The sequence below is a fragment of the Carica papaya genome, chromosome 6 (genome assembly GCF_054855325.1).
Source record: "Carica papaya isolate Zhongbai chromosome 6, ASM5485532v1, whole genome shotgun sequence".
Taxonomy (NCBI): Eukaryota; Viridiplantae; Streptophyta; class Magnoliopsida; order Brassicales; family Caricaceae; genus Carica; species Carica papaya.
The window spans coordinates 26,770,459-26,791,098 of NC_142314.1; the positions used below are offsets into that span (position 1 = coordinate 26,770,459).

The following is a 20,640-nucleotide window of genomic DNA, read 5'->3' on the forward strand; positions in this document are numbered from 1 at the left end:
ATGGAGGAGGCCCTTCTCCCTCATTTTTTAGGCCAAGTATCTTTTTTTCGTCTCTCTTCACCGAATTTTACCACTTAGCGGGAATCCAACAGTTCCAAAATTCTATAAATTGCCTTTTCTCTTCCCTTCCTCTTTACACTTCTATTCTTCTATTTTACAAAGGTTTAAAGAGACAGAGAGAAAGATAGTAGTCTAGTGAGAGAAGAAGAAAAAGAAAGGAAAACGGTGAGGGAGAAAATATTAAGGTTTCGGTAAGGAATCTAGTATTTTTTTTTACGTTTTGAAGAGTATTTTTAGATAAACTAATTTAATATGATTGTGATTTTGTCTGTTTTATATGCCTTTATGTTTAGATGAGTCGAATTATTCTTGTTTTCAAGCATGCTATATGAATTACAGACACTTGATGGACTTGCATGTAATAAATATAATATGTAATCAGTAAACGTAAAAAGTATAAAAGAAAAGAAAAAGAAAAACTTGGAATGAAGCTTGTATGCTTTGAAGTATATCTGTATTGACATGAATATTGCATCAAATGTCTTGTTAGACTTTTTATCTCTGAGGGTAATATGTTCTCCTTGCCCTTCGGGGTATCTATTTCTCCCTCCCCTATCTGGTCTGTAAAGACATAAGAGGACCACTCCCAGTAGATGACGACATACTATCTAATAAGAGTGGTATCGCACTAGCTGTATGGGTCACTCATGGCTAAGTAATGTCGTGACTATAGATATCTGTTAGGGCCATTATGGCTTGTACGACCGTGGTTGTAGATCGTCCAATGGTTTGGCCAGCCAGAAATGGGCCTGAGCAAATTGTCATACTTGTATATGATCTGGTCATTCCACTTGAGTAGTTAAAAATCTGTATTTGCCCTCAGAGATGGAAGTTGTAACGACTTTACGAAGCATGACATAAAAATATGAGCATTTCATGATTTATTTGATTTTCTCTATTATCTGGCATAATATATGTTAGATTGTCTGTATTAATGTATCATTTTCTTAATAAATAAATAATTTTCCATAATGTGAGATAGGTAAGCGAGGAAGTTAAATAGTAAGATGAAATAACTAATTTTTGAAATCTTACGATGTTAAATTTAGTACTATTTTCCTTACTGAATATATAGAACTCACTCTTTCCATACCCTGCAGATGAGGAAGAAAGTGAGGAATCACAGGCTGACCTACATTTAGAAGTCTATAAGGATCTCGTGGATCCACAATTTTAAGTGCATGACTGTTCTTGCACTCTAATGAGTCCAATAACATAGTGAAAGAAGTGATCATTATATTTGTTTTGTATTTTGCAGCCACTTCTGACATCAATATATGTATCTATTGGAATTTATATGTATTTGTAAGGGATTTGTGATGATTTGGTTCCGTTGCATAAATTTTATTATGTACTCATTACTCTGAATCTGTATCTGACGCTCATTTTTTTTTAATTAGCACTTAGGATGTCACAGATAGGGCCTCTTATATAGACTAACAAAAGTTTGATACCCATTTTTTAATTAAGACAAAATCCATGAAAAATCTCACAGCTTCTCTTGAATAGTGTCCAAACACTAAAAATGAAGGTAATGAGTAAACAGTTTGAGTATCAGAGCTTTGTCCTTTGCTAAGTCCTCATTAGCTTCTTATTTTCTTATTTCTCAAACAATCTCTCTGAATAATTGACTTTTATTTTCTCATAGAACACCCCTTTAGATATATATAAAATGAATTAATGTTAATTTACCTACTTAATAAATTTAAGATAAACCTACAAATTACACCCAATATTTCTCATAGGTCATATCTACGAAAAGGCTTCTTAAACATTACGCTATTAAAATAATAATTTGTTCACCATGCTTGATCTTAAAAATGATGTTGCAAAAATTATTTATAATACTTACATAGTAAAAACTTTATTCTAATAAAAAGTTTAACACTAGATTAAACTATAAGTAAAATCTTAAAAGACACTCCATGCCTTATAATGTTCTATTATAAGAAATTGTATGTTAGCTAGCAATATAATTCTTCACCTATTTAAAAAAATTCTAAGCTAAACCTCTAACATCCAACATTCCAGTCCACTTACTAGAGAGAGAAAATTTTTTAATTCTTAATAGCTGAAATTGTAACCATCTACTAGTTCACCTACTGCTTTTTTTTCCCTATTACATTGCAATTATATTCCTAACTGCTGTATATCCTTGACCACTCATCATTAATTTGTTTGAGCAATTCTCCATGGCCAACACGACCACTTACACACCACAAATGCAGAGCAAAACATAAGAGAAAGATAATGATAAGTTCCTCTACTCACCTTCTATATAACTCTATTAATATAACTCTAATCGTAATCTACTCCATACCATTATACAATTTATTCACCATGCTTGATCTCAAAAATGATGTTGCAAAAAGTATTTACAATACTTATATATAAAATCTTAATTCTAATAAAAAGTTTAACACTAAATTAAACCAAAAGTAAAATCTTCAAAGACACTCCATGCCTTGAAATATTCTATTATAAAAAATTGTATGTTAGATAACAATATAATTCTTCATCTATTTAAAAAAATTCTAAGCTAAACCTGTAACATCCAACATTTACTAGAATTAACTTTATGTATCTGGATACTAGTTTGGACAACATGAATTTTTCTCCAACCGAACCTTTTACACAAAATTAAGTACATGACATGCAAACTTAACATATTTTCGAAATGCATGCATGGGTAAAAACATTCAATCATGCATACAAGTTTGCTCTAATTTAACTATAGAAGTAGTAGCATGCACGTGCAGGTCTAGGGATGCATGTACAAACACATATATGTATGCAACATATGCTCACACACATGCAACAACATGCAGGTGCTCAAATCTTCAAACAAACACAGTTTCTACACATCATCATATTTCATCTAACAAATTACAAAAAAATCATGAATGTAAAAATAAAGATTAATTTCTACTGTTTAGTATTAGATGATGACAGAAAAATTATAAACAAACTATGTTAAAATCAAATTTCTGAAATATTATAATAAGAAAATAAATGCAAAAACTGTTATACAATTTACTTTATAAGAGAAAGATAAGGATCATTTCCTCTAATCACCTTCTACATAGCTCTATTAACATAACTCTAATCATAATCTATGACATACCATGTCTAGACTTCTAGATTTTTTTTTCCAATCTGGAGTGTCCATCCTAATGCCCCATTTTCCTCATCAGACTTCCAAATTTTTTTTTCAATCTGGATTGTCCATCCCGATGCCCCATTTTCCTCATCTTTCTTCCGACAATATTCTTAAATACCTCTAGTTTTCTCCCTAATCTCCAATACCCAATTGGTCAAAAGGAACTTCACAAACTCTATTTGCATTTCAATTTTCAAATCTTCAAAAACAACCTATATGCTTTTTAAAAGCACAAACCTAAAAACTAGAATTCAAAGCAAAAAGCAAGATAATTAGTACTTACTTTGATTGAAAGAAGGAGAGGTGAAACATGATAACACAAATGGCATAATCGAAGAAGTAGAAGCAGAAGAAATAGAAGTAGATGAAATAGAAGATGGAAGCTGCGGTGAAGAAGAAGCATTTCGGATTTGAAGAAAAAAAATTGAAATTTTAGTAAAGATATAACTAAACTTAACAAAATATTATGAGTATAAATAAAAAAAATATATTATTATAAAAAACCACCGATTTGTTAGTTTACAAAATTTACCAAAATAAGAGTTAAAATTACCATAAAATACCATTCAATAACAATAGCAATAACATTTGTTTGAAAGTGAATCCAAATAAGACAAAACTACCCCATTATCTTACCCTACATTAATTACCAATTATTCAAACAAAACATAAGTAAATTTTCTTAGCACGTGTCACCGTTTTCATTTGGCACGTATCTTGACTTTTGGAGGAAAATTTCGTCGGATGCAGTACAGACTCTCCCATCGTCTTCACTTCATCAGCCGCTCATCACCCTGTGTAGGTCCGCATTCCGATACACGCAACTCAGAGATGATGCGCATTACGTACCTTTCCTCCTCTCCTTTTACTTTTTGAACGTCTTCCACTCCTCACTCGCTGGCCCATCGCTACTAATAAGTCTGAAACCAAGCTACTCCCTCTTTCAGTTTCACTCCATAATCGATCTCGACCAGTATTCGTCTTCTTCTCTTCTGTAGATATACCCCATCTATAATTCATATACATATACGTACGAGCATTATACTTTTCTTACCAGATGCTCACGCTAGCTCCATCTTCTGCACCTAGTCTTTCGTTCACACACTTTCTGTAGAACCCTAGATCTCGGTTTTGAGCTTACTTGTTGCTCGAAAAATCAGTCGATTAAGAATGGAGCTTCGATCTGTGGTTTTTTTGTTGCTGACGAGTGTTATCTTTGGCGAGAGCGTCTTCGCCACCTTCTCGTCGAAGCTTTACCACAGATTCTCAGAGGAGGTAAGGGCCGTGCATAGAGTTTTCAGGAGCGGAAACGGGTCGGATCTCTTGCCGGAAAATGGTAGCATGGAGTACTACCAGCTGCTTGTGAAGAGTGATTTCGAGAGGCAAAATATGAAGCTTGGTACCAAGCACCAGCTCCTCTTCCCTTCTGAAGGAAGCAAAATGATATCGCTTGGAAATGACTTTGGATGGTATGGTTTCGGCGGGTTCTCTAATCGGTTTTCTCTAATCACTTATTTGCTTTTTTTTTCTTCATGCATTTTTAGTGGCTATTCATTCTTTCTTCTTCGTTGACTTTCAATTGACCATTTTGAGTTTTATCAGTCTTATGTTTGCTGACTCGACTGTACTTGCTTAACCGTCCTCTTTATAAATAACCTTTCGTTGCTGTTGACAAGTTGCATTTGATGACCTGGTTGAACTGGGAGAAGCTGTAGGTAGGTTTTTTTTTAATCCAAACTCCAAAGAAATATCTTTATTTTTCCCGATGTTTGGTTTTTTTAGTCAAAAATCCAAAGAGATAATTTTCGGGAACAACTCTCGTAGAGTATAATGAAATTTCTCATGTAAACGAAGGCTATTTGTTGGAGTTTTCTAAACTAGGAGAACACATCCTGGGGGTTTTAGGAAAGTAAGTTCCACTGCCAACAACTTTCATCTGGGAAATGGATCGACTACAACTTAGTAATTATTTTCTCCGAGCAAACAGAATGTTGTAAGTCAAGCTCTTTTTTTTTAAGTTAGAAGATATTATTCTCAGAGGGCAATAAGGGGGTTGCTGTGGCACCATATGGGAAAAAAAAGGCAGTACCACATGTATGAAGGAGAAAAGTGGCACTGGCACCCGTTTATAAAAATAAAATGACGGAAATGCTACTCTCCCTCATCAGATATGGGGTGACCCCTGAAATGCAGACTTAGAGCCTGTAACCAGGGGTCTTGAATCCTATGAAAGGGCAAAAGCACTCTCTCAAATGCTCTTCAATTCCGTTCCCTATAATTAACCCGGAAAGCAAGAGGAATAAAGTACATGATCCTTCTCCTGTTCAAGCCAGCCTCAACCTCCTCCCAAGCTCAAACTTTAGCAATGATAGGACCTCCTGGATCCGACCACCCAGCTCTGCTGAAACGGCAATTTCAAAAGGCAGCAGATAGGGGGTACCATAACAAAAGGTGAGGAGGGGATTCTACATCTTGGGATACAAAGCAAAACATCCATTTGCTGAGAGTTTGCCCTCCTATTCTTACCATAACCCAACATTATATGATCCTTTCCCAAGCTTGGTTGTAAAGCAATTGATTTTACCAAGTTGCCAAAATAATTTCATCCTAACAAATTACTTGCGTCAAAAAGTATTGTAAAATCATTTTGGTTTCTCCCGATGGTTATCTCCTTATATATCCAGGGATCAAGAAGGGTTCAAGCTGCAGTATAAGCAGCATTTACTGTAACAAAAAGGCATTATAAAGAACAGAAAAAGACATTGATTACTCTAATGATGAATTACATAAGAGAGACTTGATAGATATTTCCCTAAATAAAAACACCATTTGTATTTTTTTTCCTCTAGCAAGCATATCTGCTTCTCATGGATTGCTATTACACCCCGAGACATATTTTGATCATTGTTACATAGTGATCATGGATGTACTTGGTAGATACTTCTCTTTAGGAAAGATATTCGTGAATTGTTTCTCCATATGTCTGCTTGTGAGTAGTAGTTCTGTTGTGTGTTTCTATACAGTTCTGGTAGTGATAAACTAAGCACTTTATGTTGTTATCTTGCATACAGTTCTGAACAGTGCTTATGATTTAATTTATATCTTTAGTTCTTGATCTCTCTTTTCTAGGTTACATTACACCTGGATCGACATAGGGACACCTAGTGTGTCATTTCTTGTTGCATTGGATGCTGGGAGCGATCTACTTTGGGTTCCATGTGATTGTTTACAGTGCGCTCCACTATCTGCGAGTTACTATCATAGTCTGGTAGGACGGTCTCCTACAATTGCTCCTAAACACTGATTGATTGTACTAATTAATATCTGCCTCCTTTTACTTTTGTGTGTGCTATGCTAGTGGGGAAACTGTTTTCATATGAAATAAGGAAATGTAGAAAGAGATCTTGGGGGTTGGATGGGGAGAGGACGGAGAGGCTTTGGTTGAATTTGTCTACTAGACTTGTAAAAGCCTATGTTAATGTGTGGTAACAGGTTTAGCACTTATTTCCAATGATTGATTGGCAGGTGCTCCTTCGTGTTTGGGGCATCTATTGTGCAGGACAGAGATTTGCATGAGTACAAGCCATCTGGTTCAAGCACCAGCAAACATGTATCTTGCAGCCATCAGTTATGTGAATCAGGTCCGAACTGCAAAAGTCCGAAGCAGCAATGCCCTTATACAGTAAACTACTACACAGAAAACACATCGACTTCTGGATTGCTTGTTGAAGATATGTTACACCTTTCATCAGGCAGCAGTGATCCATTGAATGCATCTGTCCAGGCTTCAGTCATTATAGGGTGTGCTTTGCTGATAATTTTCCACCGAAAAATTTTGGCTTCATTTGGTACATGAAAATATTTTCTAATTTTCATTTCCTAACTCAGAACATCCTCTAGTTCTCATTTCCTAAATTCTAATATCATTATGCATAAAAACATCTAAGTTAGTTAATGATGAAAACCAATATTTTGAAAATGATTGTGAAAATGAATGTAGAACTTAAAAAGAACTAAAAGTTGTTTTAGTGTTCTCTAGAAAACTGTTTTTATGATACTATCTTCATGCACAAAACCTGTTTGATAGTTGACAATGAAAATGGTATTTAGAAAATGATAGTGAAAGATTTCGGTCTGGTCTGGTTCTGGACTAATGAACGCAATCTATATAACAGTTCTTATTATACTTAATTACACATGCAATTGTACATCTTTCATGGGTAAGCACTTGAGAATCAACATAGGAAATAAAAACTAGAAAATATTAAATGTACTGAATGGAGCCTTCCTTTCTCTAAATCCAGTAATTTTAGTAATATCTACCTTTGGAATATTTCTAATATCTGTTTTCTTGACTGCAGATGTGGTATGAAGCAAAGTGGTGGTTATTTAGATGGTGTTGCTCCTGATGGTCTGATGGGCTTGGGTCTGGGAGAAATTTCAGTTCCAAGCTTTCTTGCTAAAAAGGGATTGGTCCATAACTCCTTCTCCATGTGCTATGATGGAAATAATTCTGGGAGAATTTATTTTGGGGATCAAGGGCCATCTTTACAACAATCTACTTCTTTCCTACCTTTTGATGGGAAATAGTATGAAAAAACTTACTCTTTAGTTATTTAATATCTTTGAAGTTTTACTATTTAAATTTTCACTAATGGATATTATGAGATGTTCCGGGCATTAGAAATATAATCTGCTCTTGTTTTGATTCAGTTTAACCTACATTGTTGGTGTGGAGGCATGTTGTATTGGTAATTCTTGTCTGAAGCAGACTAGCTTCAGGGCTCTGGTTGATAGTGGATCATCATTCACATATCTCCCAAATAAAGTCTACAAAAGAATAACAGAAGAGGTAACTCTCAATCTGTATGATTTGATTCTAATTTGTGTCTGTCTTACAGTTGTTATTCATCATAGTTTCACAGTCAAGTCAAGGCTACAAGATCTAGCTTTGAAGGTTATCCATGGGAGTACTGCTATAAGTCCAGGTGAAACTGCTTAAGATAAATTTTTTTCAAGGCTTTCACCTCCACTCGCACTCTCTATAAATTATGTATATGTTAGTAGTGTTTACGTGTGTATATAAGTTTTATGAGAACATTTACTCAAGGCCGTTGGTCCATGAGCAGTGTGGAGCTACCCAAGTTGCCTTCTTTGAAGCTTATATTCCAACCAAACAACAGCTTTCTGGTCTACAATCCTGTATTTATGGTCCCTGGCACCGAGGTTAAGACCTTTTTCCCTCCCCCCAATTATTTGATATTTTATTTATGGTATTTAGGATGTGAACTGATATGTTGACGGAATTTTATTTTTTTTGGTGGGATAAGAAGTAACTGAGCTGCTGAGGAATAATATATAGATGCTTTAGGTTAATATCGACATCTTGAGAAAATCAAAACTGGGGTGCGTTCACTTACGACTCTTGTAGTTTAGGTGTCTTAACCCCTTGCGGTCTAAATCTGTCATCTGCAATAGCCACCACATAAATATATTTATAAAAAACTTTTGATACATTACTGCTTTTTTTTTTTTTTGAAATATAATTGATACATAACTGCTTATTTTCACTTAAACACAATATCTTTGTATCAATTTATCCTGAATGACCAATGCTTGATATGGTGCCAATTATATTTTGTGCGAAGTTGTTTGATCAAGGATAATGTTGGCTTTGTATGGTAGGTGCTGTGTGAAGAAGCTGAAAAGCTTGCTTCTACTTATTGGGACTTAAAAATTTGCTGTCATAAAAAGTAATTGAAGTGTTTGATAAATTATTTGTGATATATATATATTTGAAATTAAAATTTAAGTATATTAACAATGCACCAAGGGGGTACAACCCATTACAAAATAAATTTACATATTAGTTAGGCATTCAATTATATACCCAAAATCATCCACCCTATACAAGTTATGTCCAATAATAAAGATCCAAACAAGTGGAACCATCTCTCTCTAATCATAGTAAATATCATTTTCAATCCCATAAGAAACCTTCCCATTTCTTTCTTTCCAAATAATTGACCAGACAGTCAAAGGAATTAATCTAGTGACTTTTTTCTTTTTATTTATTCCCTCCCAAGCCCACAACTCCTCCTTAATAGAATCCATCATAACTCAACTCACCCCCAAAAGACTAAAAGTCATACACCAGATTTCCTGGACAGCAGGACAGAAAAGGAGAAGATGATTGCACGATTCTGCCTCCCTTTTACACATGTAACAGCAAGTCACCGTCACCTTTTCTCTTTTCATCAAGTTGTCATTAGTCAAATACAGTTTCTGCTGGCCTCCCGTGCAAAAAAAGCAACCTTAGGTGTTACCTGGATCTTCTAAATCTGCTTGGCCGGAAAAAAATTCTGTCTATTGTCATTCTCCCCTATCAAATACAAATAATAGGATTTCACTGAAAACAACCCGTTCTTCTTGAGTTTCCAAACCAATTGATCATTATCTGCAGAAATATTAACCTTAGACAGCAAAAGAAGAAGACTCTATATTCCTCTACCTCCCAATCATTGAGATTTCTAGTCATCGCCACTTACACCCATCACCATTCCCCTCACCCCTAAAAGCCTCTTCTATGGTAATTCTCTTTCTCTGTGCAACAGCAGAAATTCTAGGAAAATGGTCCTTGAGACACCCCTTCCACCCATTCATCCATCCAAAAACATATTTTTGATAATATTTCTGAGATGCTATATAGAATATTTATGTTTGTTAATGAGATATGTGAAAGTAATTTGAAAATATAATTAATTTATTTCAGTAGTATCTAAAGAAAATTTCAATATTAGAAGCTCAACTATATTTACATATTCTATACTATGCTTTTGGAAAGAAAAGCATTCTATTTGCATTAACAAACGTATTCAGTATTTACGTATTCTGTACTGTTTTATCTTTTTTTTTTTAAAAAAAATACTATGCTTTTGGAAATATTAATATACATATTTATTAAGTATCATTAATAATTGCCAAAGTAGTCAAATTTGCTTTTCTCTATTGAAAATTATTGAAAAAATCAATTAAACATTATATTACCAAACACAAATTCTTTTAAAACAAGATATTGCTTTCAAAAAAAGCAACTCAAAAAGCTTTACCAAACAGAAATATGGTGATCTAAGAGACATTAGTAGATATATGCCATGAAAATGTGTTTAAATTTATTTTTCGAAATGATTGTTTTCTCAAGTATGGATCCAAATTAAATGGGGTGCTTAAAATGATTTAAAACCACTAAGGGGGTTTAGTGATGATTTAGAAAACCACAAGTTCTATTAGTTGGAAGTCATTCTATTAGATGGAGGTTCTATTAGCTGGAAGTCATTTACTGGAATCAATTCAATGCTCTGATTCCGTAGGAGTGACTCTGAGGATAGGAAAAAATACAGCTTGGTGGCATGAAATGAGATAAAAAAACCAATGTTTCAGAATGATTTGGAGTTGAGATCTTCTGTGAAGATGAACCTGACCTTACAGGATTAGTGGCTTTAGCGGTTCATGAAAGATAAACGGTATTCTATGGTGGAGGTTGATAGAGGCAAAGTTTAGTATCGTGGATAATGGATGGTATTCTAGAGTATTGTCAAGATCGCATGGGAAGGGGGTGTGGAAAAAAATTTGCATGGTTAGGAATAAATTTCAGGAATGCATCCACCAGGGTAGGGAGTGGGAACAATATTAATTTTTGGAAGGACCCTTCGCTTAGATGGGGAGCGCGTAGAGATCAGTTTTCCCAGAATTTTGCTATTGCACGCCACAAAGATATATTGGTCCATGAGTCATTCAGAAATATTGGATGGTGGTGAAAGGGAGTCGCATGTAGATGTGATGAGAAACCTTAACAGTTGAAAATTAATGTGTACGAGTCTCTCCTAAATAAAATCTCCTTCGCATCAATGGACGAGAGCAATGACCAACCAGTCTGAAGTCTAAATACCCCAAAGACCTTCTCGGTTAGGTCTTTCTATAATAATTTGGTTAAGAATGACACCATAGAGACCAGTTTTCCTTTCTGGCAAATCTGGAAGGTGAATGCTTCATTCAAAGTGGCTTTCCTTTGCATGAGAGGTGGGGCATGGGTGTATTTTTACTATTGAGAGGTTAATGAGAAGGAAAAAGATTATGATGAATGATTGTTTTCTATGTAAGAGGGAGGGGGAGTCTTGTAATCACATCTCTTTTGGGTGCTCGTTTGTGTACAAGTTATGGATTATGGTGTACGGGTTACTGGGGATTAGTTGGGCGATTGCTGGTACTGTAAGAGATGAGATTTTGGCTCGGAAGGGTACTACTGGTGGTAAGAAATATGCGGGTCTCATTCCCCTTGCTATCTTTGGGGTGATGTGGAAGGAAAGAAACAAGAGAGCTTTTGAAGGGGTAGAAAATTTCGATAGGGTTAGAGATGGATGATTTTAGACTTGTGTTTTTTAGTTATGGATCATCCTCTTTATTTTAGAGAGGATTCTGGGGGCCTTATTACATCTTGATTGATATGTAAATATATTTGTACATGGCTTGGCATGTTTTTGATGCTCTTGTGTCAATGAAACATATCATACTTTTTATGTTTTTTAAAGGAGAGTAGAATACACAGTAAATAACAGAGAATTAGTTATCCTCACTCCTTAAACATGGAATGCTGCTCGGTCTCAGTGCAACAAAAATAAAGAGTGGTCTGTAAAATGTCAATGCACTTTTGGCTAACGAGAAGCCAGAAATGACATTTTATCTGAAATATAAAAAAAAAGAGAAGATTGATCCTTGAAGATCATAGTGTTCCTTTCCAACTAGATCAGCTACAAGCTAGCTAAAAGTGGCTCCCTCCAAAATACCAAGCTCTCTTTCCTCCTTATGGAATATCTCAGGGTAGTAAACTAAACCCTTAAGATTGCTAGAACAATCTGAGCCACACCAAGAATATAAAAAAGTTGAGATCCCTACTTCCAAGCTCTATCACAGTGCAAAGAGGTGACTGTCACTTTTTGCAGCTTTATACCACATAGCACACACCATTGGAAACAAAGCCTTATGCAGTCCTTGAGTTTGGAACCAGTAAATAGTGTCCACTATGAGTTCGAAGCAAGTCATTAGGGTTTAAGTCATCTAAGAGCCACGGAGCTAAAGGCAGATTCTTGAGTCGCTTATGACGTAGTCCTGACCAAGCAAGGCAAATCTGAATACGAATGAAGAAGTCATCGAAGACAATATTCATTCCAAGTAAAAACTTCACCTGTAGAGGGAGCTGGGACCTTCCAAACTCGATAGTCGTGGCTCGTAGAAAGAGTGATGGAAGTCAAAAGTTGTAAGGAAGAGGTCATGTCAATGATTTCAAGGTCATTAAGATTACGAAAAAAAATAAATATTCCTAAAATGAAAGCCATCCATATATCTATAAAAGTAAAAAATAGGAGCTAAAATGATTTTGAAACAAATGATATAAAAGAAGGTAGCACTCTATCCAAGAATTTTCCCAAAATGGAACACATGAACCATCTTCCACCCCAAAAGTTGGCTAGGGGAATAAATATCTCACATGGAAATGGCTTTCTATGGGCTCTTATAAGAAATTGAAACATATACTTTTACATACCGGCCATTCCATCATAGGCTGACTTTGCTCTTTATCACCGTATGCCAAAAAGAATTAGATTCCAAAAGAAGCCTCCATATACATCTTACCAGTGAAGACAAATAATACAGATTCCCAACATCCAAGCCGTTTTCCCCTATGGCAAACAGTGCACCTCTTATCTAGCTAAATGACCCCTGGAACTATGTCTTCCAACCCGAGCACCTCTCAGCTAGCTACGTGATCCCTAGAACTATCCTTCAAACCCAACAAAAGGAAAATTCTCATCATGCTTTCCAAGCTCTCAACAATAGCCTTACAAATTAGATAAGGAGATATTATGTTTTAATTTTATATTATTTTATTTTCAAATAATTTTTTCTTGCCACCTCTCCATCATTGAAATTGTTTTAGGAATTTTCTTTATACTCAATTTTGAAGAAGTGAAAAGTTAAATTAGTTAAATAAATTTCAAATTATGCTCTAACTATAAATATTTTTATGTATTTTAATTTAAGGAATCAAAGAAATTAGTCATTTAATTAAAACACAGATCGATGAATAAGAGTGCACTGAAAGTAAAATTATAGTGAAACCACCTAATTATTGGAATTTCAATTTCTTTTGTAATCACAATTATAAAATAATCTTAATTCAGCAGACTGTACAATGTAATAAGTTCCTGTTACAGAATAGCTATTAGATTCTCCCATATGTCAATCTTAGACAGTGAACTCAACATGCTGTGAGTTTAACGTGGACAATAGTATGTGAGATTAAATTGAGGTCCCTGTTGTATCTTTTGCTGTGTTCTCATTTCTTCTTCAATCTTTCTAATCTCCTCTGTGCTATTAATTTCTCCCCTCTTCATTGCCACTTTACCATCTATCTTCTCTAAGTTCTTCTGGTTCTATCTAGTCCTAGATTTCCTATGTGTTCTCCTATTCTTCTATTTCTCAAATCCCTTGTTGTGTTAGATCAAATATGAACAGGTAAATTCCACTAAAGGACACATACACTATCTTTGATTTCTTTATACGTACCACTGTTTAACATTTTGGCTCTGTAAGCTAACCTTTATGCATGGAAAAACCACCCAATATACATGGTTTCAGATGTTCTGGCTTTTATCATGCAGGGACCTCTTGGATTTTGTTTGGCTGTACAGCCCATGGATGGAGACATTGGAATAGTGGGACGTATGTATTCAAACATTTTATTGAAGAATTGGGACTCCATTTAAATTTTTTATTGCAGAGTTATGACTATGTTTCTGCATTTCATGAGTGTATTTCTTCATGTGTGATATCCTTTAAGAAGTCTAATATGATGAACTACTTTTCAGATAACTTCATGACTGGCTATCGGATGGTGTTTGATAGAGAAAATATGAAGTTAGGATGGTCTCGTTCAAATTGTGAGTAATCTGATATTTCCCAGTTTGTTATGATCGAATATGCTACTTTTATCTCCTGAACAACTGTTTCTGGGTTGTAATTAATTTTGCTGTCAGTTTTATGGAAATGCTGACCTTGGTTGTGCTGTTAATGGATTAAGTTGTTAACTATGAATACTTCTACTATTTAGGCTTGGATTTTAGTTTTCTTGTTGAAAGGTGGTCCCAATTCGACCAATTATTTATCTGCAGGTCCAGATCTAAGTGAGGGTAAGAGGATGCCACTTACATCTCCGAGTGGCACATCACCAAACCCATTGCCAACAAACGAGCAGCAAAGCAGCCTGGGGGGTCATGCAGTCTCCCCTGCTGTGGCTGGTAGAGCTCCCTCAAAGCCGTCAGCTGCTGCAACTTCATTGACACCGTCATTATTCTGTTTGCTAGGGTTGCTGTGCCTGCAATTGTTGTTGCGTGCATGCAGGTAGATGAAATGCTATTTTGTAAGCCTCTGTGATGTACATCCATTTTCCCCTTTTCTTTCTAGATATAAATATGTTGTCATCCAGTGCTGTCATTTTTTTGAGCATTTTGGATGCATTTGGGCTTGTAGTATATGATTTACTTCCTCAGTCGGTTCTTTCTCTACCTTTTAAGAAGGAAAAAGACACCCTTTAATTCAGTTTGGTGCTCTTTCCATGCCAATCTGAAACTGAATCCTGTTTGGTGCATTCATTGGTTAACTTGGATCTTTAAGCCATTTTGCTCGTCCAGTTACTCGGGCCGGAACTCGCTTTGTTGGGGTTTGCTTGGACAGAAAAAGATTGCAGTCAGTTTGATAACCAAGTGACATCTAACTGCGCAAATAGCATCCAGTACATAAATCAGTTATATATTTGGGTAAGATTTCACTTTAGGGTTGGGAATTACTTATATACGAATTGCACAATGTTTGGTAACTAATGGAAGAACAAAACTAGGGAGTTTTAAAGCAAACCATAATAAAGACTTAAGCAAAATTTTTAACCATTAAGGACAGGGATAATCTAAAATTGAAAGATAAACCGTATTCAATATAAAAAAAAAATTAAATTTAAAAAATAATTCTTAATTTGAAAAATAGACCTTATTTTAGGTTAAAAAAATCATTTAGGAAAGAATTATCAGTTCTTTTAAGTGATAGTGGTGATATATAATCCCATCACCTTGCTATTAGTTCAAAAGTATTTTATGTTGGTTCAATTCTTAAGATTTTATTATTTGATGTTATGGAAATTGATAATATTTATACATTTTTATGCGTTATTGAATCAACTTCATGTATATTTTCAATTATTCAAGTATTCTATTGTAAATCACTTTTAGTTTATATCTCTCACCCATTTCCTTCATATTAAAGACTAAATTATTTCTTCACGAATAACATACTTAATTATTACATTCATTAAATAATTGGAAAGAGAGGTGGACTCATGTGACAATTATACTAGGAGACACCTAGAACAGTGCAATTAGAGGACTCTTTAAAGTTGGAGCTTCTTCTCTTCATCAATGAGGTGTTCTCTCCATTCTAGATTTTAATATTTCAAATGCCTTAACCCCATATTCATATCACTGTAATTCATTCAGTCATTCATTATCCTATTATAAATCGTATTAGCTATGTTTCGTAATACTAACTAGACCCATAAACTTATTATGATAGCTCATCCTCCACCCTCTCTCAATTTTTGTCATGAATTCTTTGTCCTCTAAACTGTCGTGAGTGGAGCTTCCTACACACGTATTTTATTGTCATAATAAATAAAAAAAGTAACATGTCAAGTGATGAGTTGGTGCTAAGAACTAATGAAGATTAAGAAGGCAATAAATGGGATAGTATTTTAATAGATTTTGTTTTCTCTCCTAAACTTATCTTAGCTGAAGTGTTATACATATTATACTAATAATGCATAGAAAACCCATAAATGGAGTGAGAACCAGTTCTCTCCATCATAATACGTTTATCTTTACATTTCCATAATGTAGATTAGATGATAATAATCTAATTTAGTCCTTAGAACTTCAATGAAGTCTAAGACACCACAATCGAAAGAGTTAAATTTCTTAAATAGGAGTAGTATGGGTTTTCATCAAGGGTCTTCCTATTGGCATGATTAATAAAAAAAATTAATTCTCTTATAAAAGTGGAAGATATTAAAAAGGTAAGACAATAGATAAATTTTATGAGAATTAAAAGTCTAATTAAACCTCTCTAACCAAAAGAAAATGGTGATTGAGTATTGGGATATCTCGTCAATATGAGAGAATATTAAAAAAATTTCTCATATATGTTAAAGAAACAAATTACCAAGCCACTTAACCTTAACAATTTGATTGATCATTTCTAATGAAAGCATAATAAATGTAGGCTAAGCATCCCCAACAATCTCTCACCTAAGCCCCTGAAAAATCATATTCGTCAGCATAAATTTTTGTTGATTTATATTAGACTTACTTTCCTCCAAATTTTTTACTTATGCAATAAGCTTTTATTCCTTTCTTTCCACGAGGTTCATGACAAGATACAAAAAAATAGCTATGAAAATGTGTGATATATAAGAATTTAGTTTTACTATGCAATGATAAGATCAATATGCAATATTAATGACTAAAATTTCATATTTTAATCATAATAACAATTTTAATAATTTTAGCTGTTAACATAAACTGAGTAAATTTTACTAAGTGTTTTGTCTTTCCATCAATTAAAAAATATATTGATCGCATTTAGTGTTCTCTTTGTTCCCACTTTTTCAAGTAGCAATATAAAAGCCATTTCCAGCATTAATATAAATAAATTCCAAACAAATACGACAATAATAAACAACGAAGTTTTCGTTCCTAATTTCTTGTTTTTTAGAACTAATATAATTTATATATATAATTAAATACTACCAAGGATATATTATCACCACACAAACAGATATTCAGATGCAAATTTCATTTTATTTCTCAAATCCGACATTATTTTAGTCTTCTACTCAAGATTTACAAAAATTCTTTTACCTAAATATAAGATGTCAAATTCTTCAAGGTGAACTTCTGCAACTATGTCATAAATGATTTGTTCATTTATAGGAAACACTTTTAGAGATAATATAACAAAAACTGTGAAAGTATCGTAAGGTAACTACAACCATAAACTATAAATTCCATCCAAATTCAAGTCAAAATATAATGTTATCAGAAATAATATTCCTAAAAAATATATGAGTAAATCTATTAATTATTTTTATCATACGCCTGTAAATACCTAAATGACCACTATTAATAACTTATTAGAAGACACAAAAAAAAAATTATTAGCGAATATACATAGAGAGAGTTTGTCATTGAAAATGCACATACGAGAATGTTAATACCGATAACAGTAAGTTTTTTTTTTTAAATATTAGTAATGCGGTTTTAAATATTAGCAATCATTATAATCTGTTACATTAATAGCTTGTGTTAATTGGTGCGCGGATAAGAGCAAGATTGGTAATTAAATCTCACAACTAGTTACAGTTTTTTGGTACTTGAAGATTTTCTTTGTCCCTTAAACAACACCAAGAAAATGTCAAATATGTTAAATAATATTTAATTACTACTATACATACAAAACATAAACAGTAATCAGTTTATTAATTGCAGAAAAGACACAAAAGTAAAGAAGTCATACAATACAATATGATATTGAAAAAAAAAAAAAAAATACATTATGTATATTAATTTCTGATACCAAAAAAATCGAAAAGTCATTCCAACAAAGGACAAATCTTCTAACCAAAATTCTTTGGAAAATGGGTCAGATACCCAGTACAGTTCCAAGTTTACAACCTATATCGAGAATTTACTAATCCATAACAACCAAAAGATAACCTAATCTTTCAATCCAACACAAAACTCCTGACAATTTACTAATTTGTAACCAAAATTCTGCAGATGAAGAAACAGTCAGAGGTCGACCCTTTGACGGCAGAGTGGGCAGGTGTTTTTCGTCTTCAACCAGCTAAAGATGCATGACTCGTGAAAGATGTGGCGACACGGCATGTCAATCAGCTCCTTGGCCGAACCAAAACCGTCGAGACATATGGCACAAGGGCCTTCAATAGTGTCACAAGCGTCGGTACGATCAACCCTCCGTTCTGCTCTCAGTTTTTCAAGCAGGGAGGTGGATACCCCATCATTTGCAGAACTATCTCGGTTGCCACCACCATAATCAAACTCGGCCTGGCCTAGATCGCTCCTATAATAAGCGAGCACTTCCTCAAAATTATGGATTCTCTGTCCCGTGATCCCTTCATCAAAAATAACTTCAGTCCAGACAATCCGTGCGTTAAACGTGAAGTGGTTGGAGGAGCCGGCAACGGATATCCCTTGGAAAGAAAAGAGCATTTCGGTGGCCATTTGTTTGGCTAACTCACTACTGAGACCACTACCGAGACCGAAACTAGTGAGTTGGTTGAGAATGTGGTGGTGGGCTGTGGATTGCGAGCGCAGGTGTATTGGGAGATAGAAGACTGTACGAGAAGGTGGAAAGATTTCTTGTCGATTCAAGATGGTTTCCCTACCTTCAAGATGGCGGAATATCGCCTCATAAATGTGGGTTACTCGAAGTCTGACTGTCAAGTACTCGCGATCATCAGTTATTAGCGGCAACCTAGTTCCGTCGACATTCAGTGTCCTGAACTCCATGTTTCTTAAAAGAATAAAGAATGGAAAACAGAGAGAGAAAGAAGGAAACAGAGCGTCTAGATTGAGGAAGAAGACCAGAGAGAAAGATGAGCGGAGAGATTGTTAATTGCGTTCAGGGGTAGTAAATGTAATTTTATATATAGGAGAAATGGTTTCGATTTTTTTCCTTTTCGGATTCGGAAGTTGTAATTACAATCTTGTTTCCTTTTCCGATTTGGAGTTCTAATTTAGAAATTTTAGGGAAGATCCGCTCCTGATCTTCTCTGGTTTCCTCTTATATGGGGTGGGTTACGCGGGGAGCGGTAAAACTGACCGTCAGGTAGACTTGCGTTGTAAGTTTCTATTTTTTCAATTCTGTAATTAATTAATCTTCTAATTTATTTTATTTAATTTACGCGTTTTCAATGAAAAATGGTAAGTTTAGAAAATCCAAAGTTCTCCGAGGAAACAGAAAGAAAGTGGAATAGAAACGGAAAAGATAGAGGCAGATCTGAGATTGGAAGACATACTTTATACCTGTGGGAGATACAAAGAAGAAGAAGAAGAAGATCAGTCACCTGGCGAGTTAGAAGAGAGAGGAAATGTTGAAGCTGGAAATAGAGAGGGACGGGGGGAGAAATGCATTTAGCTTCTAACTACTAAGAGTAACACAACATACTTCTAGAACTTTGTACATTACTGAAATTAAAAGAATATATAACCTTGATTTGGAATTTCATCAAAAAAAAGTCTTAAGTTTGATTGGGAGAAAAATGTAAATAACAAATGAGCATTATGTAACACTAGGCATGTATATCAGCAAGATGAGCCACACACATATGAGCTACATGCTCATGATTGTACATTATTAATAAGCAAATCAACGATCATCAAGTTTATGCTGATATGTCCGATGGATACTCGAAGACTCTAAACTCTTTTCTCAACAATATGGAACCTGATATAAAATATTTCAACTTCGACGATCTTTTATTGTTCTTAACATATAATTCAATAAATTTATTATTATAATTCATCTCAATGATCTCTTAATTTCATTGACAATTATTAGCCGAGTAATAAAAGTCTACAACTATATTGCTTGGTTCAATGTCCCATAATAAGCTATAAATTCTATTTCTCTGGTGAGTGACTGCTTAATGGTCTTCCTCGATACAACTCCTTTAGCCAATATGACAATATGGACTCAAGCGAATCTCTTGCCATCGAGGCAACCAACAAAGTTCTAATCAAAATATTCTAGGATTTCTAAATGACCAAATCTCCCATACGTGAGCATAAAATCATGCATAACCCAATTTGTTACCTTTCATTTATCTATTCCAAGGATGCTAAGATATCTCACAACACTCCAGCTATGTACATAATATTAGGACATGTACAAACTTAAGCATACACGAGACTCCCTACTGCAGATGTATAACTGATCCTTTTTATATTATTTTTTTTAATACATTTCTTGGACATTGAAGCAAATTGAATTTATCACCTTTAGCAATGATAATATCTCCTTATATAAAATTTTTCATGGCAAATCCATTGAACACTTTATCAATATAAGCCTTTTGTGACAGACCATATATAGGATGTGAACGAATATGATATATCTACATATCCAACACAAGAGATGTTTTTTTTAAGATCTTCCATTTTAAACTTATTTAAAAGAAATCATGTAATAAACATATTTACAATTAACAAGTATAATATCATCCATATATAACATCA

General features: G+C 34.2%; 2 protein-coding genes across 6 annotated transcripts; one reads left to right on the forward strand and one right to left on the reverse strand.

Annotated features, from left to right (window-relative positions):
* Positions 1–3,938: 3,938 nt before the first annotated feature.
* LOC110826429 (Eukaryotic aspartyl protease family protein) lies at positions 3,939–14,875 on the forward strand. Of its 5 annotated transcripts, none has more exons than XM_022057067.2 (10): positions 3,939–4,689; positions 6,350–6,488; positions 6,780–7,021; positions 7,582–7,809; positions 7,934–8,072; positions 8,138–8,208; positions 8,350–8,446; positions 13,939–13,999; positions 14,146–14,217; positions 14,449–14,875. In XM_022057067.2, exons 1-10 carry the CDS (start codon positions 4,391–4,393, stop codon positions 14,679–14,681), a joined length of 1,581 nt encoding a protein of 526 aa, XP_021912759.2. In that variant the 5' UTR covers positions 3,939–4,390; the 3' UTR covers positions 14,682–14,875. The 5 variants fall into 5 exon arrangements, with proteins under 5 accessions (XP_021912759.2, XP_088078427.1, XP_088078426.1 ...); XM_088222301.1 differs by having other exon boundaries at positions 4,549–4,689; positions 6,329–6,488; positions 6,746–7,021; XM_088222300.1 differs by having other exon boundaries at positions 4,550–4,689; positions 6,746–7,021.
* Positions 14,876–18,171: 3,296 nt separating this feature from the next.
* On the reverse strand, positions 18,172–18,912 carry LOC110826432 (uncharacterized). The gene has a single exon (XM_022057071.1). The coding sequence runs from the start codon at positions 18,910–18,912 to the stop codon at positions 18,172–18,174; it is 741 nt and encodes a 246-aa protein (XP_021912763.1).
* Positions 18,913–20,640: the final 1,728 nt, after the last annotated feature.

Coding starts and splice junctions, on each gene's coding strand:
- LOC110826429 (XM_022057067.2), top strand. CDS start 4,391: ATGGAGCTTCGATCTGTGGTTTTTTTGTTGCTGACGAGTGTTATCTTT. Junction 4,690..6,349: donor CTTGGAAATGACTTTGGATG/GTATGGTTTCGG, acceptor TCTCTTTTCTAG/GTTACATTACACCTGGATCG. Junction 7,022..7,581: donor CAGGCTTCAGTCATTATAGG/GTGTGCTTTGCT, acceptor TCTTGACTGCAG/ATGTGGTATGAAGCAAAGTG.
- LOC110826432 (XM_022057071.1), bottom strand. CDS start 18,912: ATGGAGTTCAGGACACTGAATGTCGACGGAACTAGGTTGCCGCTAATA.